This window comes from Propithecus coquereli, unplaced genomic scaffold (genome assembly GCF_000956105.1).
Source record: "Propithecus coquereli isolate 6110/MARCELLA unplaced genomic scaffold, Pcoq_1.0 Scaffold74, whole genome shotgun sequence".
Classification (NCBI taxonomy): Eukaryota; Metazoa; Chordata; class Mammalia; order Primates; family Indriidae; genus Propithecus; species Propithecus coquereli.
In genome coordinates this window covers 1,652,561-1,674,422 of record NW_012153507.1, presented here as the reverse complement: position 1 = coordinate 1,674,422, position 21,862 = coordinate 1,652,561, and the positions used below count along the sequence as shown (strand labels likewise).

Below are 21,862 nucleotides of genomic sequence, written 5' to 3'. Positions count from 1 at the left end.
TAAATTTATATTTTCATTTATACAGAGATTCATACTGTGATGTTTCAAGAGTATAACCTACTCATTAGTTAACTGAAATAACATGGAAAAGGAAATTAAATAAAAACTAAAATCATATATATTTTCAGAAATATTTCAAAAAATTCTGGTTAGTACTTGTCCAGCTTTGCTTTCTTATATTTATATACGAGGTAGAATAGCATGCTGGTTAAGAGTCAGACATGGATTTCAATTCCAGATCTATCATTTAGAAATTGTGTGACTTCTTATTTAACCTCTGAGTTATAGCAAATTACTTAGCCTCTGAGATTCAGTTTCCTTATGTGCAAAATGGTGATTTTAATAGTATGCATATGTTTGTACAAAGGGTTGTTGTGAGGATTAAATGAGATACACATACAAAGTCCTGTGTCCAACACCTGAATCACAGGAAGTGCTAAATACATGGCATTTAGTCAGCTATAACCATACTGTACACTTTCATCTTCATAAAAGCAACAACCTTATCACCATGTATCATTAGCTGTTGGGAACCAAACTCCAAAGTTCTACTAAACAAGCCAATGTGTCTTCTTCAGCCACATGTGTCAACCATAAAGGTCCATTAGGCCAATTGAATCTGTCCCTGGAGCAAATAATCAGAAAGCATTAAGAACACGTATAGAAAATAAAAAGTGAGAAACACTACATGTATTTAGGGACATTTTTATTTTAACAAATTGTATTACAGATTGTTCTTCTGATCCTGAATCCAGAAATATCCCTCCCTTAGCGCACACCCCCATACAGAGCACTATGGTGCCACATTTTCTTATGGCGGTCAAGTGCCAAAGGCCCCTCGGCTCAGATGCAAGGGGAGGTCTGCTCCAGCAGAGCACTATCCAGGTGGCCAGCCCAGGGAGCACCCCAACAGGCCCCAGATCACATTCTGCCCAAGAAAGAACACAGGCCCCCAACATTCACGACTCTGGGGGATACCATCTAATTGTTTTGTGGTTGAGGGGCAATTCCGGAAACACTGTCATCCTCTGTTTATTGATACCTTAAGAGAATCGACCAAACTACCCTGACTTACCCGGAAATAGTCGCTACATGCCGCCAGGACTGCCTTGTGAGCATGGAATTTCTGCTCCTCAGCGATCAAGGTGACGTCACAGAGGATGCCGTCACTCCTCTGCTGATTCAGTGCTGCCAGGACACTATCATTGTGAGATTCGGAGTGGCAAAGCCTCTGGCCTGTCAGCATTTCTTGAATACTACAAAGGAGAGCAATCAAGTCAACATTCTTCCTTTCACCAGTCCCTCTGCCCGATGCTCTCTCCCCCTCAACACCCACTGCGGCGACACGGGCTGACTGCACTGGCCGAGCAGGACCTTCCCGTGCCCCACTTTCTTTCTCTCTACCATTCTCTTGCTCTCCTTTCTCTGGTTCTCTCTTCTCTTCACCCCATAGGGTCTGGTTCTCTTTTACTAGAGCCCCTCTTTCTGAATTTGTGTTTGAGTATCCATCTGTGTCTGTGTACTAGCCCAGGTCTGCGGACCTGTAAGCCTCTCTTTCTGGGCCCAGATCCCCTCAGTATGTAAACATCTGTGAGTTCAAGACTTTCTTTAGATGTGTGTCTGAAGGCATGTATGTGTGTGCGTGTGACCCTTCCTGCTCTGTGACCCCCTCTCTAACTCTCTGAATCCTTCTCCAGCTTTGTACCTTACCACATCTTCCCACAGGACACAATACTCCATTAATAAATACAAGTAAACTGAGCAAACACTTTAGTTAGGACAAAAGGGGCTGCAAGTGACCATTCCATGTCGAAGACAATTAAACCACAACAGCTTATTATTAAACTTGGGAAATTATGCACCACAAGAAGAACAACAAAAGAAATGCCATCGTAAATGAAAACCAACTTAAAGCTGAAAGTAAAATTTATCCATATTGTCAGCCTTCAATGTCTATGTGTGATCATTATACTAGATTTATAAATGACTATACAATTCTATTTTATTTTCTATTTTGTGAGATTGCTAAACTTACCCATTGTGAAACTTACCCCTTCAATCTCTATCCCAATCTAAAACCTTTATTTATCCTTAGATCCTTTCAAAACTCCTACGTGAAACTCTAGATTTTTCTAAAATAATGCCATAAACATAAAATGTAACTGAATTTATAGACAGCTATGGACAATTCCAGCTTAGATCAAGGAAAATCTCTAAAGTGCTCTAAGATCTCAGAACTGGTATTGGACTAAGATGGCTGATCTGTGCCAGTAGTAAGTACTCCCAGGATGAGAACAAGGGCCATCAAGCCCTATTTCTAGCCAGCAGCCTCTACTCAAAGCTGAGTAAAGATATCCCTGGGATGAGTAAGCCTGGTCTCTTCCCCTGATAATCCCTCTCTTTGAATGTGAAAGAGCTGCCCAGGGGAGCCAGAGATTTGCCACCAGCCTAGTCTGTATGGTTGGTTTATTTGACAGGGCTCTGCCCAGCCTGTGGTGCCAGTTGGCTGGTAAATTATAGTTAAACACAAATCACCACCTTAAAATTAACCAAATGCTTCCCACAAAATGCCAAAGTGTGGTGAGCAGCAAGTTTTATTGCATAGTGTTGACTGGGAAGCATCAGAAATGTCAGAACTATGAAAAGAAAATAAAACTGACAAAAGGTGATGACATAGGAAATTTTCATGGGAAGGTGGGAGGATTATATATTTTCTGTTGAAATGCAGCAGTGAGTTTTGAAATGGTTACTGTCATTGAATATTCATGGAGTGGCTCAAGCTATGGCAGACTTTTAAAATCAGTAATTGAAAACTGCATTCAGAAGTATAGTTTTTTATAAATTCTATGCAAAGCCTAGAATGCATATTAATTAGCACCACTCAGTTAAAGAAATGAAGAAGCAGAATAGTAATAGAAATACTATAATAGCTAAGTAAAAGCTTTAGGATAGTCTTTGAAAAATCTTTCCTAAATGATGCCATTTTTATATATTTAACAACCACATAGTGTTTACCATGATCCATGAACTATTCTTAGTGATTTACAATGATTTATTCATTTAGTCTTCACAACAACCCTACGAGGCAGGTACTATGATTACCTCTATTTTACAGATAAGAAAACTGAAGGTCCAAATTAGGCATTTTGAGACCATATCAATAAGAATACAATAATGTAATTCCTTCTCCTGTTTACAATAAAAAAAAAAGGTAATCTGTAAAGATCTCAAAAATCTATGTTCGAGGGGAAAGAATCACAAAATTTATATTATGTATAATTAATCTAAATATTGGCCTTTCAGAATAACAAACATGAACATAATAACATGAGATAGCAGTAAGAAATGTTTGATATCATGCTTCAAAAACATTTATCTTCATACTGTGACTAAAAGTTTAAGGATGAAAAATAGACCATAATTATTATAACCTTAGAAAATGTATTTGAAACTTTCATAACTTCTTTTCTCTCCTTTTATATCACCTTAAATGTTAAATAAATGTATTTTGAAGTTTCATTTGTAGTGGAACAGAATATATTAAAATAATTGTCTTAAAATGTTTCCTTACTCATTTTCCAAATATAGTGCCACAATTCCTCTCCTTATTATTAAGACTGAATCAGTATTTGCATTTTAGATGTCTATTGAGCGTGAATAAATCTTGCCAGGGAAAGAGCAGCTGTAAACTGAAATTTGGCAAAGAATAAAAGGCTCAGCTTTGAAACAATAGTAATGCTGCACGATTTCACAGGATCATTCAGCTGGGCTTGAAATATTCAAGCTTAAAGAAAACAACATGCTAAATATTTAAGACAACACTTGCACAAGATCCCAAATATTTTGGAACCAATATGTTAGGAATCCTTAAAAGCAGAAACAAATACTCCAACATTTGGCAAGAAATTAAGGCTTATTAATCAACAAATCATTATTGTGTTCTGAAAGTAACTTCCCACTCAACTCTCAGATGTAAATCTGCAAAAGGCTTCAGCCTTTTAAATGTTAAGGCACATGTGGCCACAGAACACAGATGGAAGGCGACAGGCCCATTTTACCAAGTTGATAATCATAAACCAGGGAGGAGATGAATCAAAGACTATAATGTACAACATCTAAATTAAGATGGGGAGCAGACACATGCTTGCAAACAGCTCCCTTGGCACCTATAACATAGATTGAATCAGCAAACTAAACCTCCCAACTTAGAGCAATGTCCCTCCATTACTTAAGAAACAAAGAAAAAGGAATGAAAACCATATCCTGAAACTTCTAAATTACTGGAAAAAGACATAAAGCAGGAGCCACATTTCTCAAGGAAATACAGATTTGAGTGTCATCCTAAAGTTGGGAAAGGTCTTCCATAGAAGCAATGCTGCCACCTCGAAAATTCATAGGTGAATGCAGAGTGTCCTGGCTTTCCCAATGCGACCCACTACCCTTTTCTCTGAGGGATCCCCTAGAACTGCATTGTCCAATACAGTGGCCACTAGCTATGTGTGGCTATTGAGCACTCAAAATATGGCTAGTCCAAACTGAGATGTGCTTGTAAGTATAAAACGCACACTGGGTGTCAAAGACGATATGAAGAAAAGAATGCAAAATATCTCATTTATGTTTTTGTATTAATTGCACATTTAATTTATAATATCAATATTTGAGATATATTGAGTTAAATAAAATATATTGTTAAAATTAATTTTACCTGTTTCTTTTCACCTTTTTTTAAATGTGGCTTCTTGAAATTTTAGATTATATATATCCTTCCTAATTATGGTTCTATTGGACAGTCTACAAGTTCACAGTGTGATATATCACTCTATTTCTTTCCACCTGAACTTCGTAAGGGCTTTAGGTGACCCCCATCAGGCTGCCAATGAGGACTGTGGCTTCTGTATGTAGCAGGGCCCAGACTAGGCCCTGGTGCAACAGCAGAAAGCCCCAGACTCCCCGAGCAGCAGATTGCTTTTTAGTAATGCCAAGGAGCAAACATTTGATCAGCCTTATGTCAATATTAAGTAATGGGGAGATAAATAAATGAGGTCTCAAGGAACAGGACTATTCATGATGTTAATTAAGCCTTTAACTTTCATTCTGGAATTGATCACAAAAACTAATAAATCAAATGCAGAGCATGATGTTCGTAGCGTTGTATGCTCTACTCAGAGAGACTCACTGCTTTAGTGAAAAATCACTACTTTGAGTTCCTAGAGTTAACATTTTTTTGTCACAGAAATCCCACAGGGTCTCAGTTTCATAGAATAAATTTTCAATGAGTTCAGTTTTTAAGACGTAAATTCCAAAACAACTATATGGTTTTAAACATCTGCATTCAAATTTAAAAATTTGAGTCAATTTCTGTATCAATGTTTACCTACTACTGAGATATACAAAAAGTATGCAAGTAGTTTTCAAGTAAAACTACCAAAAAGGTGTTACATATTTACATATCAAAAACAGTCAAGCAGCATAAAAATCCTCATTTCTTAAATAGACTACTTTATGCAAGAAAGAAAAAGACTGGACAAAAAAATCTGATTGTAATAGAATTATGCATGATTATCTCAATTAAGTCTATGGGTGAACTATTGAGTGTTCTAATCACTTCAATTATATAGTCAAAATATTTTTATACAAATTACATAAATTAATACTTTTAAAAGTCTATTTAAGTGGGCAGGCAATTAAAACATCCTGCAATAAAACTTACTTTTATTTTTATAGAATACTTTATAATTTATAAATACTTTTAAATGAATGCTAACAATTAATAGCAATGGTATAATAATAAAGAAGATATAACATGCTTAGAGAATGATTAAGCAATAAAGATGACTATACAGAAAGGAAATTAATTATAAATGAACAGTTTTATTTCCTTCCTTCCCTCATTCATTCATGCAACAAATATTTATTCAGCCTGTGCCAGGTATTGTGCTAGGTACTGGGGGTAAAACGCTGAGTAAACCACATGTGGTAGCAGCCCTCATGGAACATTCAGTTTAGAAGGGAAGTTACACATTAATCAAATAACCTGGCCTTCCTGAAGAAGTAATACTTGAGCTGCAGACTGAAGAATGAGACCAAGTTACCCTCGCAAAAAGGGAAGAGAAGGTTTTCCAGGCAGGAGAACAGCAAATGCTATGATCCTGTGGCAGGACAGAACACGGCCCTTACACAGTGTCCACGGAATGTTAACAGCCAGAACCCTGAAGACAAAGGAGAGCGTGGTACAGGTGAGCATCAGAGGCCAGAGCCCACCTGTGCAGGACTCCTGGGCCAGATTACCCTAAGAGCAACGGGAAGTCACAGAAAAGGTCACTCAGGCTTCAGTACTGAGAGCAGTCAAGGAGCCTGTGGCAGACTAGCGCAGACCTCAACTGTGGCTGTAGTTAGGTGAGTGATGGACTTGGACCTTGGACAGGAGCATGGGGACAGAGTTTCAGAGAGGTGAACGGGTGTGAAAGCTATTTAGAGGGAAAATCTACAGGCCTTGGTGATGGACCAGATATGGAGGTGAGTGGGAAGGAGATTTCCAGGAAGACACCTACATTTCTGGCTTATGCAATTTGATAGTCTCAGAATAGGAAACCAGTGGAAAAGGATTAGAATTGCAGAAGAGAAAGATGATGAATCTGGTTTGGGACATGTTAAGTGTGAGTTGTGTTTAAGACACCCAAGCACAGATGTCAAATATGTAGTTTGATTCATGGATCTGGAGCTCAGAAAGAAGTCTTGGCTAGAGATGTAAATCTGTGACTCATCTGCATAGAGTGGGTTACGGAAGCACAGCTGTGTCTCAAGAACACAGCTAGAGATGACTAGCAGGCACAGGCTGCTGAGAAGATAAGGAAGATAGGATTCAAATCACAGAAGCAGGACTGGGCTTGGTTGTGGAAAAGGACCGTCGCTTGAGTAGCAGGGAATAAGCGGACCAGAAACACATACTAAAACTCAGCATTGTTTGGTTTGTTGAATCTAAAGATATTGTGGAACCAGTCTCCACTAGACAATGTAGGCATGGAACAATGAATAGTCAGGTTCATCCGGATTAGGATTGTCAAATGTAAAAGAGTCACAGAGTTAGTGAATTTAAAAGGAGAGCTTTATTTCTAAGGGAATTGCATCCTATAGGCAGGAAGCGAGCCTCCCACCAAAACCATAAAGCCATGCTTCAAAGGAAAGAAAGAAATAGGTATATATATTAGATGGGGTGGCAGGGTATACATGATATAGGAAAAGTTCATGAATATTCATGGAGGAAACCCATACAGATGAGCATGAGGTTTACATGCAAGTAACATATGGAAATATACTGCCCATGTTCTTGTTGGGGGTGGAGATTTAACATTTAGTTGAATTATAAGTAGGTCTTATACATAAAAGGGTAAAATTTAGGGCACAAGTCCATGAACTACACATCCTCAGGAGACAGGCCAAAACTACTCTTCGACTGGCAGTCATCCATCAAGAAAATATGCTTCGTGGTGCAGAATAGTTGACATTTCAGAACCATAAAAGCAGAAGGATGGCGCCGGGTGGCCAGATGAAGTAAGGAGGGATCTTCCGGCCTTCTGTTTCTCTCAAGCCAGCCTCTGATAAAGTCTAGTAATGATTAGTAACACGTTGGGGGTGAAAATAAACGAGACATGACCACTCTCCCATCCTGCCATGCCAAACACTTTATGATTTGGTGTTTTTAGCCAAAAGAGGGTCCATTAGTCTGTTGGAAGGGTTCAAGACTTTTATCTTAGTCCTCAGGGTCTTCTCAAGAAGTGATAGAATCTAAGCAAAAGTGATAGAATCTAAACTAGTTAAGAAGGGAAATGAGGGAAAGAACGGATTGGTGGGTTGGTAGAAAGTAGCAGGTCCGGTAAATGAGACAATGCAGTAAGGTCAAAGCACAATCATAGTGAGAAGAGGTACATCGGCAAGCTAGAAGGACAGGCGGCCGTGCTAAGAGTAATATGGCTGATGCAGTGATTTCAGAAATAGAGCCAATTACTGGGGATGACAAAGACAAAGGTGTGACCATGGCAGCAGGTGGCTGAAAGAGAAAGTCTTTGGAGATAAGCAGACTGAGAGTCTCAGGACCACGAAGTTGGACAGATCTTCCATGCTGACACTGAGGGCCCTGGGAGGTTTTAAGGGGTTTGTGAAAGGGAGGAAGATGGCAAGCCAGGTGCACAGTGCTCAGTACAAGAGGGGCAATGAGGCTGACCACAGTAGGAAGAGGAGAGGGTGAGAGAGATGAAGACCACCACCTTCGGAAGAGCATGTCTTCGTTGTTTTTGTTGCTGTGGCTTTCCTGAACAACCACGTTGAGGAGTAATGATCTAGAAGCAAAATTACGTCCCAAGGTAACAACAATCTCTCTAGGCATCCCTGAAATACATGAGATGTGAGGAAATAACACCGCCACTACTTGAGAGAGCTATAAGGGAAGTGGTTTTCAGGGGACCACAGGTCTCAGTGAAGTAGGACGTGAACAGAGCCTTTTCGGAGGAAGGAGATGATACAGCAGAGTGTATAATCATATTGCTACATTCCACATGACACAGTGGGAGAGTCTGAGAGGTGGGAAGGGAGGGATCTGGGTTGAAGCATAGAAGGAGAGACCATTATAGAAATGATTCCGCTGTGGAGGACAGATGATGGTGGGATGAGAGCTGATTAATAAAAACAAGGATGGCAGACTTAAAATAAAAAAAAAAAATCATTTTAAGGATGCACACTAATCTTGGTAGCCAGAAATAAATAACTTGGCTGAGGTGGTGGCAGACAGATACCATGGTCTCCATGTGCTATACTGGCTGGAGGCCAGATCTAGAGCAGGGTTTCTCAGCCTTGCTACCACTGATATTCTGGCTAGATCGATTTTTTTTTCATGGGGGGGGGGCTGTCCTATGCATTGATAAGATGTTTAGCAGAGTTCCTGGCCAATTGTACCCCTACTACTCCCAGTGACAAGCAAAAATGTTGTCAGACATTGCACAATGTGCTCTGGTAGCAAAATCATCCTCCATTGAAAATCACTGATGGAGAGCAACAGACTCACATAGAGGATGCAGAGGCGTTACACCTGGTATAGCAATGTCACCATTTCTGAACACATTTCTGGAACTAGTCATCTCTAATAGCTTCAGAGTCATGGAAGGAAGGAAGCTGGTCTCATTATTTAATAGACAGGCCCAATTCTTTTAAAAATATATATTCCCCAGGTTTATCACATCTCTTATTCTTTGCTCTGAAGATCTTTTGACTGTTCCCTGGAGGATGACTCAGATTTACCTCGGTGAGAATATTCAAACAAACCTCATCCATTTTCTCATTGGCTGCCCCCCACTTTCTGGAATGTGCCAAGCTCCCTCCTGCCTCAGGGCATTTCCTCTTCAAATCTCAGGTTAGAGAGCACTTCCTCAGGAAGGCATTTCCTCTCTCTATCCTGTACTTTTCCTTCAGAGCACTTTTCACAACTAGATTTGCTTCATTACTGGTGTGATTATTTGTTAATATGTGTTTCCTTCACAGAATACACATTTTAAGAGGGCAGGGACCATATCTGTTTTATTCATAGCTGGATCCCCTGCACCAGAGTGCTTGACTCTAATAAATATCCACGAAATACTTGAGAATAAGCACTGGACTCCTCAAAGGGATTACTTTAAAGGGGACAATATTCATATGTATGTAGTTTTCTGATTCTTTTTTCTAATTATATATCTTTATAGTAGTATATCTTTTGTTCGAGGGAGGTGAGCATCCTAAGATATTAAAAAGTAGTGTCATATAAAGAATCATCAATCATTTGTAGGTTTGACCAGTAACTAGGTCATAGCAGTTAGTCCTTGTGCCTCCATATTAAATTCACAAAAGCTCTGACTAGTCTGTTTATTCCTTCAAATATGTGTTGAGCGCCCCCTACTCTGTGCTGGGTCCTGGAATGGGCAGCGCAACAATGTCCGGGCTCAGGACACTAAGCAGGGACACATTATACAGGGTGTACCTGAGGCAGCATTCAGACGGCATTCTCCAGCTGGGTTCCTCAGGGTCTCAGTCTTAGAAGTTTGCAGAGGAATCTGTAAGCATTCCAGCTGAATAAAACAAGAAAAAAGAATACACTGAGCTAAATGCAAAAAAAAGCATGCTCTGGGTCTTCATGATGCTAAAGCTTTAGGATCCCACGGAGGCAGCTTGGAGAGTTTTACTGTTGACACAGAACATTCTACACAAGGCTCTTTCAACAAGCAACGGTTCTAGATGTTTTCAAGTTTTTTCATACTGTTGAAGCCTCAAAGACTAGGAAGTAAAATGTGTTCGAGAATCGACAATAGCAACTTCAATTAAAAGTTGAAGTAAAAACTAAAATATCAGATGGCAAAAGGGAAAAATGAAGATTTGATAAAATAAAGCTATAAGGCTCTAAACCACAAATACTAGTTGATTTGTCCTTTATAGAGATTTTACTTTTCTTCCAAACATGATTAGTGAAAGTAAGTTAAAATCAAGTGCCTTTTGGCTAAGCAAAAATATGATTTTCTATTCAAAGAGCAGATTTCTGAAAATTAGATGAAAAAAAATAACACAAAGAGAAGATAAAAATTAGTAGGAAATGAAAAACGGATTCTTACAGGAACTTCAGGATTAGCATAACTGAAATATATAATAGGATGCAGTTGACAGGCTTGAAATTGTTCCTTGGCTATATACTTACTCATTTAGTCCCTGCCCCCACCTTTGCCTTTGTTTTTAATCATTGATGTAACTCTAAAGAGAAAAATAAATTATTTCAATAGTCTGGGACCTGGTCCATGACTATACTTTACAACTCTCATTAGAGGGTCTAGCTCTCATTTTCGAATATACCCAAGTGGCAGAATTAATTATAATCTGGATAAGCTAAACAGGCTTCCTTCTGTCTCAATTTTATTTTGAAAAGCAATAACAGGATGAAAATGCTTATGAAAAGAGTATGTTAAGCTGTGCCTATTTCTGCTGATTTGTATAAAAGAGAAAGCTATGATTTGCAATTTGACTAAAATATAGTATGTGTTAAATTGTATACAAAGCCTCAATTAGTACAATTGCATAATACTTCATGTAATATATGTTTGGTTAAATATTCCATTTTATTTCATATTAGGTTGTTTTGAACATTTTTCACAGAATTATATTTTTATTTATTTTCTATTTTTAATTATTAAAAATAGGATGTCTATACTTTCATTTATTTGTAATTTAAGTTTTGACAAACCTAAAAGTGAGTGTCATTTTTAATTGATCCATTATGACTGACCAGCACAGGCGGTCAGAATAATTCAAGGTACATTGTTTAATTAGCTAAGAGATTTGCTTAGCAACCTAACGTTGCTACAGTTTCCTTTCAGAATCTGGGCTATAAACCCCAGGCTCTTGTAGTCTAACACAAACTCCAACAGAGATGGACACTTGAGTTTTAAAATTGCAAGGAATATTTATTATTATAGAGAGATGAAAAAGCTTAACTTTTTCAAAAGTCTAATGTTTTCAAAACATTCCCAATAATCAGGTGAACAGAGAACAAAAATCCTAAAAGTTAAAATAATCCCAAATGAAAGGGCACATCTAATTTGACATTTTTCATACTAAACACAATCATTAAAAATCGTAAGATAAATGAAATTGCCTTCCACAGACATTCATTGTTTGGAGATCAAGTCACTAAATTAGCTCTTCTCTAAAAGAATCTAATTACAATCTGCTACATTTTATAAAATTTAGTGAAATGGATGCCATTTTAAAGGTGAGTTAATATGTGTTAAGGATGAGTCACCACTGAAAAAGGTTTGATTTTATTTTATTTACTGTTTTACTGCATGTTATTGATTATTTGCTAAGTATATTTATTATGTTAAAATTAAAACCTGTAGGCAAATATATTTGTTTTATAAAAATTTCCCTTATAGTTAATACAATGTACAGCATGGCTACTTATAAGCTCCAGCCAGAAAGACCGCTACTCCCTCCTCCCACCTCATTGCACTTTTTTCCATGCCTGGGACATGGATTACTTCCTAACCCAAGGCTCTTAACTCGTCCCATGAGCTCAGGAAGATCCAGGCCAGTCTGCTACTGTTCCCTTCCTTCGAAACCTGAAATGATTCAGAGGTAGGCCAGCCTGGCAGGGCATTATGAAGCAGAGCAATAAGAAGAAAGGCTGAAATTGCCCTCCAGGTATCCAATAGCTCACACACTATTGGAGATAGAATCCCATTTATAACAAACACTGAGGGGAGTGCTATATGGGGTTGGAAGCATATGGGATGGTTCTTTTTCTGAGAATTGAGAGTGACCACCTTCAAGGTCTCTCAACTGTGACCATCTACAATTTCTGAGCCCACTGGCATGACAAAGAGTCTCTTCCTTGACGACCGAACTCTAGTCAAGCTCCTCTAAGATCTTTGTTCAAATAGGTGTCGTCATTGGGCATATCCTTAAGAGCTTTGTAGTCAACCACTGAATAAATACTTTGTGAACAAAGAATTTATTAATTTCATCAACTATCACTTAAAGACATAAAATATACTTATAAAAAGTTACAAATACAAACATTAAAAAATTTTAAGCATCTCTTGAACAGCTTCTCAGCTCGGCTTAATGAACTTGGAAAGGAAGGAGAGCATTTTCCTCTGCAGCATAACCACTATAAAAGAACAAAACAGGGAAGGGTACCAGAATATGTCACCCCAAAATATGCCTCTTTAGCACATGGATTATTTTGAGCTAAAGGCCATGGAGAACCAGCAGATGCAGGAAAAGCTCTAAACATAAAGCACAGTTTTCCTTTTGTAAAGAAAATTTACATTTATAAAGGAAATTTCCATTTGTAAAAGGTCTCTTCCTCTCTTGTAGCAGGAAGTGGAGGACTCTTAACAACTCTTATCAATGGAAAAGGCACTGACTTCAATCTGAAAAACAAATCTTACTAAGCAATTCTTGTTTACCATACTTTTCCTGGTCACCATCCCATAGCTCCCTCTGTGATCCAGAAGCCCAAAACCCCTTTTCCTTTGATTAGCCCAAGATGGTATATAAGGCCAAGTTCTAACCATATTGGGTACTCATTTGAGGTACTCATCACTGGGTGCTCCCATGTGTATGTGCGATGCACATGTTAATAAACTTCTGTTTGTTTTTCTCTTGTTAATCTGTCTTTGCCAGTCTTATTTACAGAAACCCAGCTGGAGACCCTAAGATGGATAAAGTGAAAAAAGATTTTCTCCCTCCCCTACAGCAAGTATAGTGCTTTCCATTTAACAGTGTAAAGTCTGGCTGTGGTACTTCTCAAAGCATGTAATTGTTAGATAGTTAGCAAGGGATTCCAGGTCTCCTAGGGATGAAAGTGGGTGCTTTGCCTTAGTGCAATTGCCCCACATGGAAAGAAGGACAACGGTGGGTCTGGGTCCCCGTCTTGGTCCTGCCCCACCTTGATCCTGCCCTGAGCTACTGCCATACCTGAGGGAGGAGGGAACACTCTACAAATCTGCCAATCAGAACTTAGCACACCAACTGCAAAAGAATGCAGAGGACTCTCTAGCCCACTGGCCAAGCAGCATAGGTACCATAGAGTCCAGAAGTGACCTAGAACACCCCACATGCACAGTAAGACTCAGATAATGCAACTCCCAACTGTCCAAAGTGGTTCCATGGTGACCTCTGAACCACGAGGGAGGTGCCAATTCAGGTACTACAAAACAAGATGCAGATCATAACCAACTCCTTTTTTGCCCTTCCTTTTGCTCTCCCTTTGCTGCAACAACGGGTCCAGTCATCATCTGTGGCGTATGTATCATGCTCTCTCTGTAAACCTATATGTTGCTCTTGCTCTATAATCCTATCTTTCTCTCCTCAATAAACCTTATTTTCGTGTTTGCCTTACTTTGGTGCGTCTCGTCATTCTTTGGCCATGAGCACATCAAGAACCGACATTTCAGACTGAAACCTGACATATTGACCCCCAAAAGACTAATACCACAAATTTCAGTCTTTGTGGTTAATAATAAAACCAATAAATCTAGCTTGCAAACAAAAATAAAGCAAATATTTCACAAAATGGAGCCCTGTTCACATATCAATTTACCATCATGGTAGATGGTCCACACTCAGCTAGTTACCTTTTCCAAGCCTTAATTTCATTTTCTAAAAACACAGATATCACCTGGTCATAGCTAGTTCAAGGACTGATATGTCACAGGGTCTCAGTAAACATCAATTGTGTCTCCTTTTATTATACATACAAATATAAATCACACGGTGATTTGCTCAGGTGACAGGTATGTAGGTGAATTTTTTCTTTTGTTTCACTGTTTGCTAATGTAGTTCACATGCCAAATACTAACCTTTTTAATACCGTCAACTGAAGAAAATGACGGATTTCATAAATTTGGAAAGGAGAGATTTTTCATAAAGGGTTGTAGCCTGCAGGGTGGCCATTCTGACTGGCTGCAAAGCAACTGCCTTGGGCAGGAGCGAGAGCCTGTACTTCAACAGAGGAACAATGGGAACAGGAATTTATGCTAAGTGGGGTGGCCAATTATACATACTTAACAAGCCATAGGAGGAGTCATGAATATTTATGAAAGGAGAAACATGCACAAATGAGCTCTAAGCAGCTTCATAGGATCCATGTTCAGAAAATGGCAGCATTAGCATGATCCAAGGGTCGAGTTTTCAGCCCTCTGATATCAAAAAGTGTAGCAGAGGACATAAAAACCCTGTCTGTGCATCCTCCATAGACTGGCCAGAACCACTCCATGGTCAGTGGTCTCTTATCAGGAAGGATGTTGGCCAGTTGTGCTGATACTGCAACAAGGCAGGAGCAGCATTAGCGGATGACTGGAATCACTGGTGGGACAAATATTTCCAAAGGCTGTTCTGTTTAACACTTAGGGAAGAAAGCCTGATGGTGTTAATGAGGGAGGGGGTGTAACAAGGCCTGTCTGACCTCCCATCCTGTTATGGCCAGGAACTCATTTTTAAGGTTTCTCTAGGGCCCCCTTGGCCAAGAGGGAATCTGTTCAGTCAGTTGGGAAGCTTAGGATTTTATTTTTATTTCTCGTTTACCCCTTTTGGCCAAGAGGCAGCATCAATGGCCAAACTTTTATGCTGTCTCATTGTTGCCAGGGTAGTGTGGCTACCTGCCCCAAGTCCATCCAGGCCCTTGCCCCTACGACCACAGGATTTAGAGCCCAAAGGCTTACAGCCGATTAAACATTTTAGGCCAGACAGGAATGGAGGTGGGCAGGTAAACATTAACCCTTAAAAACCTTTTAAGCAACATAGACAAAAACCAAAAGCAAAGTTATAAAGTTAACTTATCTATAAGCATTGAACTACAGTAATCTTGGTCTTAGTTATAGATTGGTATCAATTAGCTATGTAAATATATAAGTATTTTGTTAAAACCATTTGAGCTAAGAAATTTAGAAACTTGTGCTGCAACATTTTTTGTAGTCTCTTTAGTAATCTGTCCTAAAGTGGCTGATAAATTTCTTATTATATGTCTATTTGCATAAACCCCATAACTGGGAACAACTATATGCAGGAAGCTCTGTCACCAGGTATCCTAATATCTTCTCTGTAATTTTCTTATAAGTCTATGGGAAACAGGAAATTCTTTATGGTTGGGTTGGATGCCTGGGCCACATGGCCCAGGAGGCAAAATCCTTCATTTTGCCAGCTGTTTAGGCATCTATGTGTCCATCCTTGACTTGGAGGATCTGAACTAATTCCATCCCTCAACACAGGCCCTTACAATCTCACCAGCCCACCTCTTCTGCAATAGTCCCTGAGCCTAGAGGGAGGTGTCTGTATAGTTTTCACAGTGAGGCACTGGCAATGGAAAAGAGATCAGGCCCAGTGGGATTCCAAATGAGGGAGATTTGCAGGCTTTGTTGAATCATCTCTGGTCTTTGGAATACCATGATTCTGGTTTTCTTGGAAGTAGGACAATGAGAGTGAAATAATACTAACAATTTGACAATCAAAGAGAATCTGGGTGTCAGAACAGAAAAAGGAATCTAATTCATTAAGGAATCAATTAAAAACATCATGAAGAAAATTAAAACCTGGTTCTTCTTTAAAGACTTGTAGCCAAGTAATAATCCAAGATTGAGTCTGACTTACAGGCAAATAACAAAAACGCAAAACAAAGGCCAGGGCTGGACTCTAGTAACAGAATCTAGTAACAGGTATGTTATAGTTTTGTAGTTTTGTTGAAACATAATTTTTCTCACTCCCATCTGTCCCCCTTTTCTACCAAAGAGAAATCATAGTAAGACAAATTCATGTGCATAATAAATTTTAGTCTTATTATACTTGGCCTGATGACTTGCATATCTAAATTCTGGATATCAGGTAGAGAGAGAGATACATTTTGCTTCTTTACTCAATTGTTGTAGGCTATAAATTGTTCAACAGAAAATGGTTTTCTTAACTATGGAAAACAAAACAAAAAATCAGCAATGTGTTAAACAAAAAGTCATAAAGAAATTATTTCAGTCCTCTATCAGTTCAGCATCATATAATTCTTGTTTTGCTTAATATTGGGTTAGTAATCCTCATGAATGACTCAGCTTTTTAACTAGAGTCCTGGAAGTTTTTACCTAAGTCAATCAGAAACCTGTATTCAAGAGTACTTATCAGAGTCCTTTCCATGAATTTCCTTGTCTTTTGAGAAGAATCAAAGTTAAATAATAATTGTCTGTGGATGACAAAAGTCTTAGAATTGTCATAGTTAAAGATGCAATTGACAAGAATATTTGGTTATTTCTGCAGCATACAATAATTTAGTATAATCGTAATTGTTACTGATAACATACTAAGACATATCAGAAATTTAGGAACTTCATACAATGTCAGAACACATATTCATAAAACATTTATATAAATATAACCCAGAGAAAGTTAAGCACCATTTCATACTTGACAATGTTTCCCATATAATTTTAACATATCAAATAAGCCAAATATGTCTACCTTAGACTTTCAGTGGCTCTAATATTTAAAAAGCCAGTTTGAGGTCAAAAAGACTGAACATATAATCCGAAAGTTTGACTTTGGAAAGTTTGTCAAATATCAAGGGTTCAAAACACTTGTCACAAATCACAGGTTACTATAAAATAATAGTCATTTATTCATCCAAAGGGATAATTCAAAGATTTTAAAAGGCAAAAATCTTTACTCTTTGATAGAGAGAAGATTCATTTCCCAAATAATCAAAGACCTAATAAAGACAGCATAAGGCAAACTGAATCTCTTTCCACTCCTTTTTTTTTTTTGCAGTTTACTCAAATGATAAACAAAAATCATTTACTCTTTTTAATATTACATGAAAATCTTGTTCAAAAGAGAAAACCAAATTCTACTTTCATATTAGTGTATTATTCATGCTAAAGCTAATATTAATAAAACCTTATAAATAAATCAATTTAATCGTATTGAATTTGACCATAAGGTAAGATTTTTATAAACCTTTTCTAACATTTTATAATTCTGCCCACTCTTTCCTTCCCAGCTTTCTATATCCATTCAGTTTTATCCGTCATTCTTTTTATTTCTTCAATTTAAAACGATTCTTAAAACCTCCTCTAAACTAGGCAAAATTATTTTTCCTTTAACAAAAATCATATTGTTATGCTTTTTATAAATTCTTTATCAAAGAAAACCCACATTTTTATACCCTTTTTATATACAACTGGGTTTTTGGTATCCAGTAGTTTTAATTAATTATAACATTAACTCTTAGTAACCCTTATTTAAATTAGTGAAAAACCTAGGAGGTAAGCAACTTTAATTACATAACAAATATAGAGCCCAGGACAAAAGACAAAGTCTGGAGTATCTCATCTTTATTAGCATAGCCAGGCTAGGAAAGACATTCTGGTGTTTGTTTTTTCTAGTCCTCACCATAGCCTAAAGGCACAAATTTAAAGTCGTAAGCATATAGACAAGTTAAGCAAGTATTAAAAACGTGTATAGTAGCAATCCTTCCAATACATTCTCAAGATCACTCTACAAATGGTGATGACTCAGACCCTCCACTCCAAGCATTCCAGGGGAAGCTGGACATTCACCCCCAGGAAACACAGCAAACCTTTCTCAAAACTACAACAATTCTTTCACATAACTGAAATTATACACTACTCTCACCCTTAGGAAATGTTCATTAGTATAACCCCCTCTGTTATTGATAAGTTTTTTTCTAAATATAATTATTTGTTTGATACATAGCACTGATGAGGTTTAACCTTGATAGTTTTTATTTTTATTAAAATGTTTCAAGGTTGCCAGAGTCTCATAGACTTTTTGAAGTGAAACTTCAAAATATAATATTTTCAGAGAAAAAAATAAATATCTTATTAAGCCATAATAGTTTAAAAGGGGAGGGAAAATAGTAAGTGTCCTATAGGTCTTAATCACATGCAAAGAAAGAAGGACCAGGCAGACTAATTTAGGTTAATATGATCAACCAACACAAGATACTAAAAATTAAGCTACTTTAATTATGTGGATTCATACTAATCCCAACAATATATAAGAAACTGGTTTATTTTTGCTATTATCATATATTGTTTAATTATTTTAGTATTATGTCTAATAATAATGGCTGCTGATTTTTTAAAGTATTATTTATTCCTGATCTCAGCAATTTACAATAATTAAAGGAGGTATCATCAGACAAGGCAAGAGGCATAGAGGTGGTACACTGGAAAACAGTCTAAAGAGAAAAAAATTATGAATTATAGATAAAGGTCTTAACAAGAAAAACTGGTTACATTAGATAATTCTTCAATATACTCAAGGGCTTGTTGATCCCAATTCTATATCAAATTAGTATATATTGAAAAGAAGTGTTGCTTAGAAGCATAGAATGAATTGAGATACATGCACTGGTCCTGGTCATTATTTTCTTCATGTTTTACATATGGTGATAATTTCTCTTTAATCTTAGGGTTTCTGATTATTGCATAAAGCAGTGTGTCTTTTTTTTTTTTTTTTGAGACAGTCTCACTCGTTTGCCCGGGCTAGAGTGAGTGCCGTGGCGTCAGCCTAGCTCACAACAACCTCAAACTCCTGGGCTCAAGCGATCCTTCTGCCTCAGCCTCCCGAGTAGCTGGGACTACAGGCATGTGCCACCATGCCCAGCTAATTTTTTCTATATATTTTTAGTTTTCTGATTAATTTCTTTCTACTTTTAGTAGAGATGGGGTCTCGCTCTTGCTCAGGCTGGTTTCGAACTCCTGAGCTCAAACAATCTGCCCGCCTCGGCCTCCCAGAGTGCTAGGATTACAGGCCGCGCCCGGCCTAAAGTAGTGTGTTTCTAACATCAGTACATCATTATGCAGTGCCTAATAAATGATACTAGATGTTCTGTTAGATTAACAAGGATGCTTTCTATTTCAGGGAGTATACCAAGTTCCTCCTCTAAATAAAAAAGAACTAAGATGGCTTAACTATCACAGGAAAAGTTCAATGTGTGATTAAAAGCACAATTCATCACCTAAATAGAAATTTAGGCCCAAAGAATAAACTTTCTCCTGTTTTTACTGATGGGGCTCAGAAAACAGTACCCAAAATGAAGGCCCCTGAAGCAAAAGTTCTCTGACCCTCCCTTCTACTCCTGTCTCTCAGTCCCATTCTTCATGAGACTACCCATAAAAACTAGAATCCCTCCTTCCCAAGATAGGTCATAAAAGCCAGAACCCCTTTCCCCAAAAGCCAGCCATAAAACCTAAAATTATTCTACGTAAAAACTGGCCATAAAGTAATTATCTGACCTACCTAGTTTGACTGCAGGCTATAAGACCTCCATTCCAGAAAGGGCCCTGCCCCATACCCATAAGGAAGGAATGCATGCTCAGAGAGGCTAAGAAGAATCTAGACAGACATTTCTGGATCTGTTAGCTCAGTCTGTTAGCATTAAATCATACTCTTTTTGTCCAACCATATTTCTACATGGCTGTCCATATTTTGCTGAACCTAAACATAAAAATGGACAATTTCTCTGTATCTTTCTTTGAGTTTTCATTCTGAAGGTTCCCATGTATTAATATATACATTAAAATAAATTTGTATCCTTTGCCTCCTATTAATCAATCTGCTGCATGTCAGTGATTTTTCAGCAAACCTTTATGGGGACAGGGACATTTGCTCCCTACATTCTGGCGAACCTTTGAGGAGCCAGGGGTCTTTGATCCCAACATTATGAAACCCTTTTAATATATAAGATAAAAAAACCATGATTATTCAGAACATACTCCCTGATATCATTACTTTGAAGCCTTTCTATTAACCAACTGCTACTATAAGTTTTAATTCAAAAACATGAATTAATAACCATTTCACCTGCTGTCATGCATCAAATGCTTTTTTGGCTGCCATTATACTAAGAAGGGCTTTACACGAATGATCTAATTTAATTCTCACAATAACCTGATGTAGGAGATATTATTATTCTCAGTTGATCGATAAGGAACCTAGGGATAAGTAATTCACCAAAAATCATAGGATTAGGAATTGGTAGTGTCAGGGATCAAAACCTGGTCTGTTTAACTCCAAAGTTTGTACTCTTAATTATTCTGTTCAGTAATTCCAAATTTTATAAAAAGTCATAAAACTACTCTTTTTAAAGACACATCTAAAATAAAAATATATAGATTATATGAAAATTATATAAGAAATATAGTCAATGAGCTCTTAAGACACAAATATACATATACATATATTCTTATACTATCTCTTATAACCCTGTGAGAAAAGGAAAAAAGCAAGATAAAAAAGGTTAAATGTCTTTTTGTAGATGGACCTCATTGAAGGTTGCCAGGACATACAGACAACTAGTGTACGTTAGCCCAGCACAATAATACCAGTCAAATTGTTATTTATAATGGGGAGAGAGCTAAATTTTTTAAAATTATGCAACACATTGAATCATGCAGCAGAGCGTCAGGGTCTTCTATATTATTATATTTAACATTTCACATATTTGAAAGCACCTAGAACAGTGCTTCATACACTATGGAACACAACGCACATTAGTTCAATTCTCCTCCTCTATCACCTGGATGGAAATACAGAGGGCACATTTGTCAAGACTGTATTTATGATTATAAGCTAGGGAAGAAACCGAACATGTTGAATGAGACAGGCAGCCTCAAGTAGAATCTAACAAGATGAGGTTAACAGGGCTCAAGAAATGTTTCTGTATTTCATTTAAAAAAAATTATCAAAATAGGAGAAATGTAGCTTAACAGTCACATGAAATTTAAATAAAAACCCTAGGAATTTGTACGACCATGAATAGCTGTCAAAAGAGTGAAGGAAATCAAAATACTTTACCCTAAAATATATTTCTTTTACATACTTTGAAATGGCTGTTCAGAGAGCCAGCAAACAGAAGCATCTCTGCAAAGCGGTTTTTTTCTGGGGGAGATTTGCATCTGTAGAAAATCTGCATTGATGTAGCCATGCCTTCCCTTGTCTGGATCTAGGAAAGATTAACTGTGAGTCTGACCCCTTAAAGATCTGAAAGAAACATTTACCATCTATTCCCTCTGAGGGCTGCTACCTGTGAGGTTTCATCTACATGATAAGACCACCTTTGTTAGCTAAGCTGTCTCACTAGCCCATAGCCTGTTTTGCCACTGTAACCGGACTTACCACCATGACCTGTTTTTGACCATGTTCTGAGCCCCAACTCTTTCTGTAACCTCAAGATGGAATATTAGCTTCTGCACCCCATTGGGGGTTGGGGTAATCACTCTGTGATTTTGTACATTATTGTACACATTAATACATTGTATTAATGTGCACATTAATGTAC

The 21,862-nt window shown here is 37.6% G+C and overlaps 1 protein-coding gene across 4 annotated transcripts in view; it reads right to left on the bottom strand.

Annotated features, from left to right (window-relative positions):
- The window catches only part of KLHL32 (kelch-like family member 32), a 214,394-nt gene that overhangs the window by 155,026 nt on the left and 37,506 nt on the right, over nt 1-21,862 (bottom strand). For 2 of the 4 annotated variants that reach the window (XM_012661853.1, XM_012661855.1), the window contains exons 2-3: nt 10,007-10,094; nt 1,076-1,256 (exon numbers count right to left, since the gene is read on the bottom strand). In XM_012661853.1, the coding sequence (XP_012517307.1) occupies nt 1,076-1,256; nt 10,007-10,029 (204 nt within the window). In that variant the 5' untranslated portion in view covers nt 10,030-10,094. Of the gene's footprint in view, nt 1-1,075; nt 1,257-10,006; nt 10,095-21,862 lie in introns of those variants that run through there. The other 2 variants (XM_012661852.1, XM_012661854.1) reach the window with 1 other exon arrangement.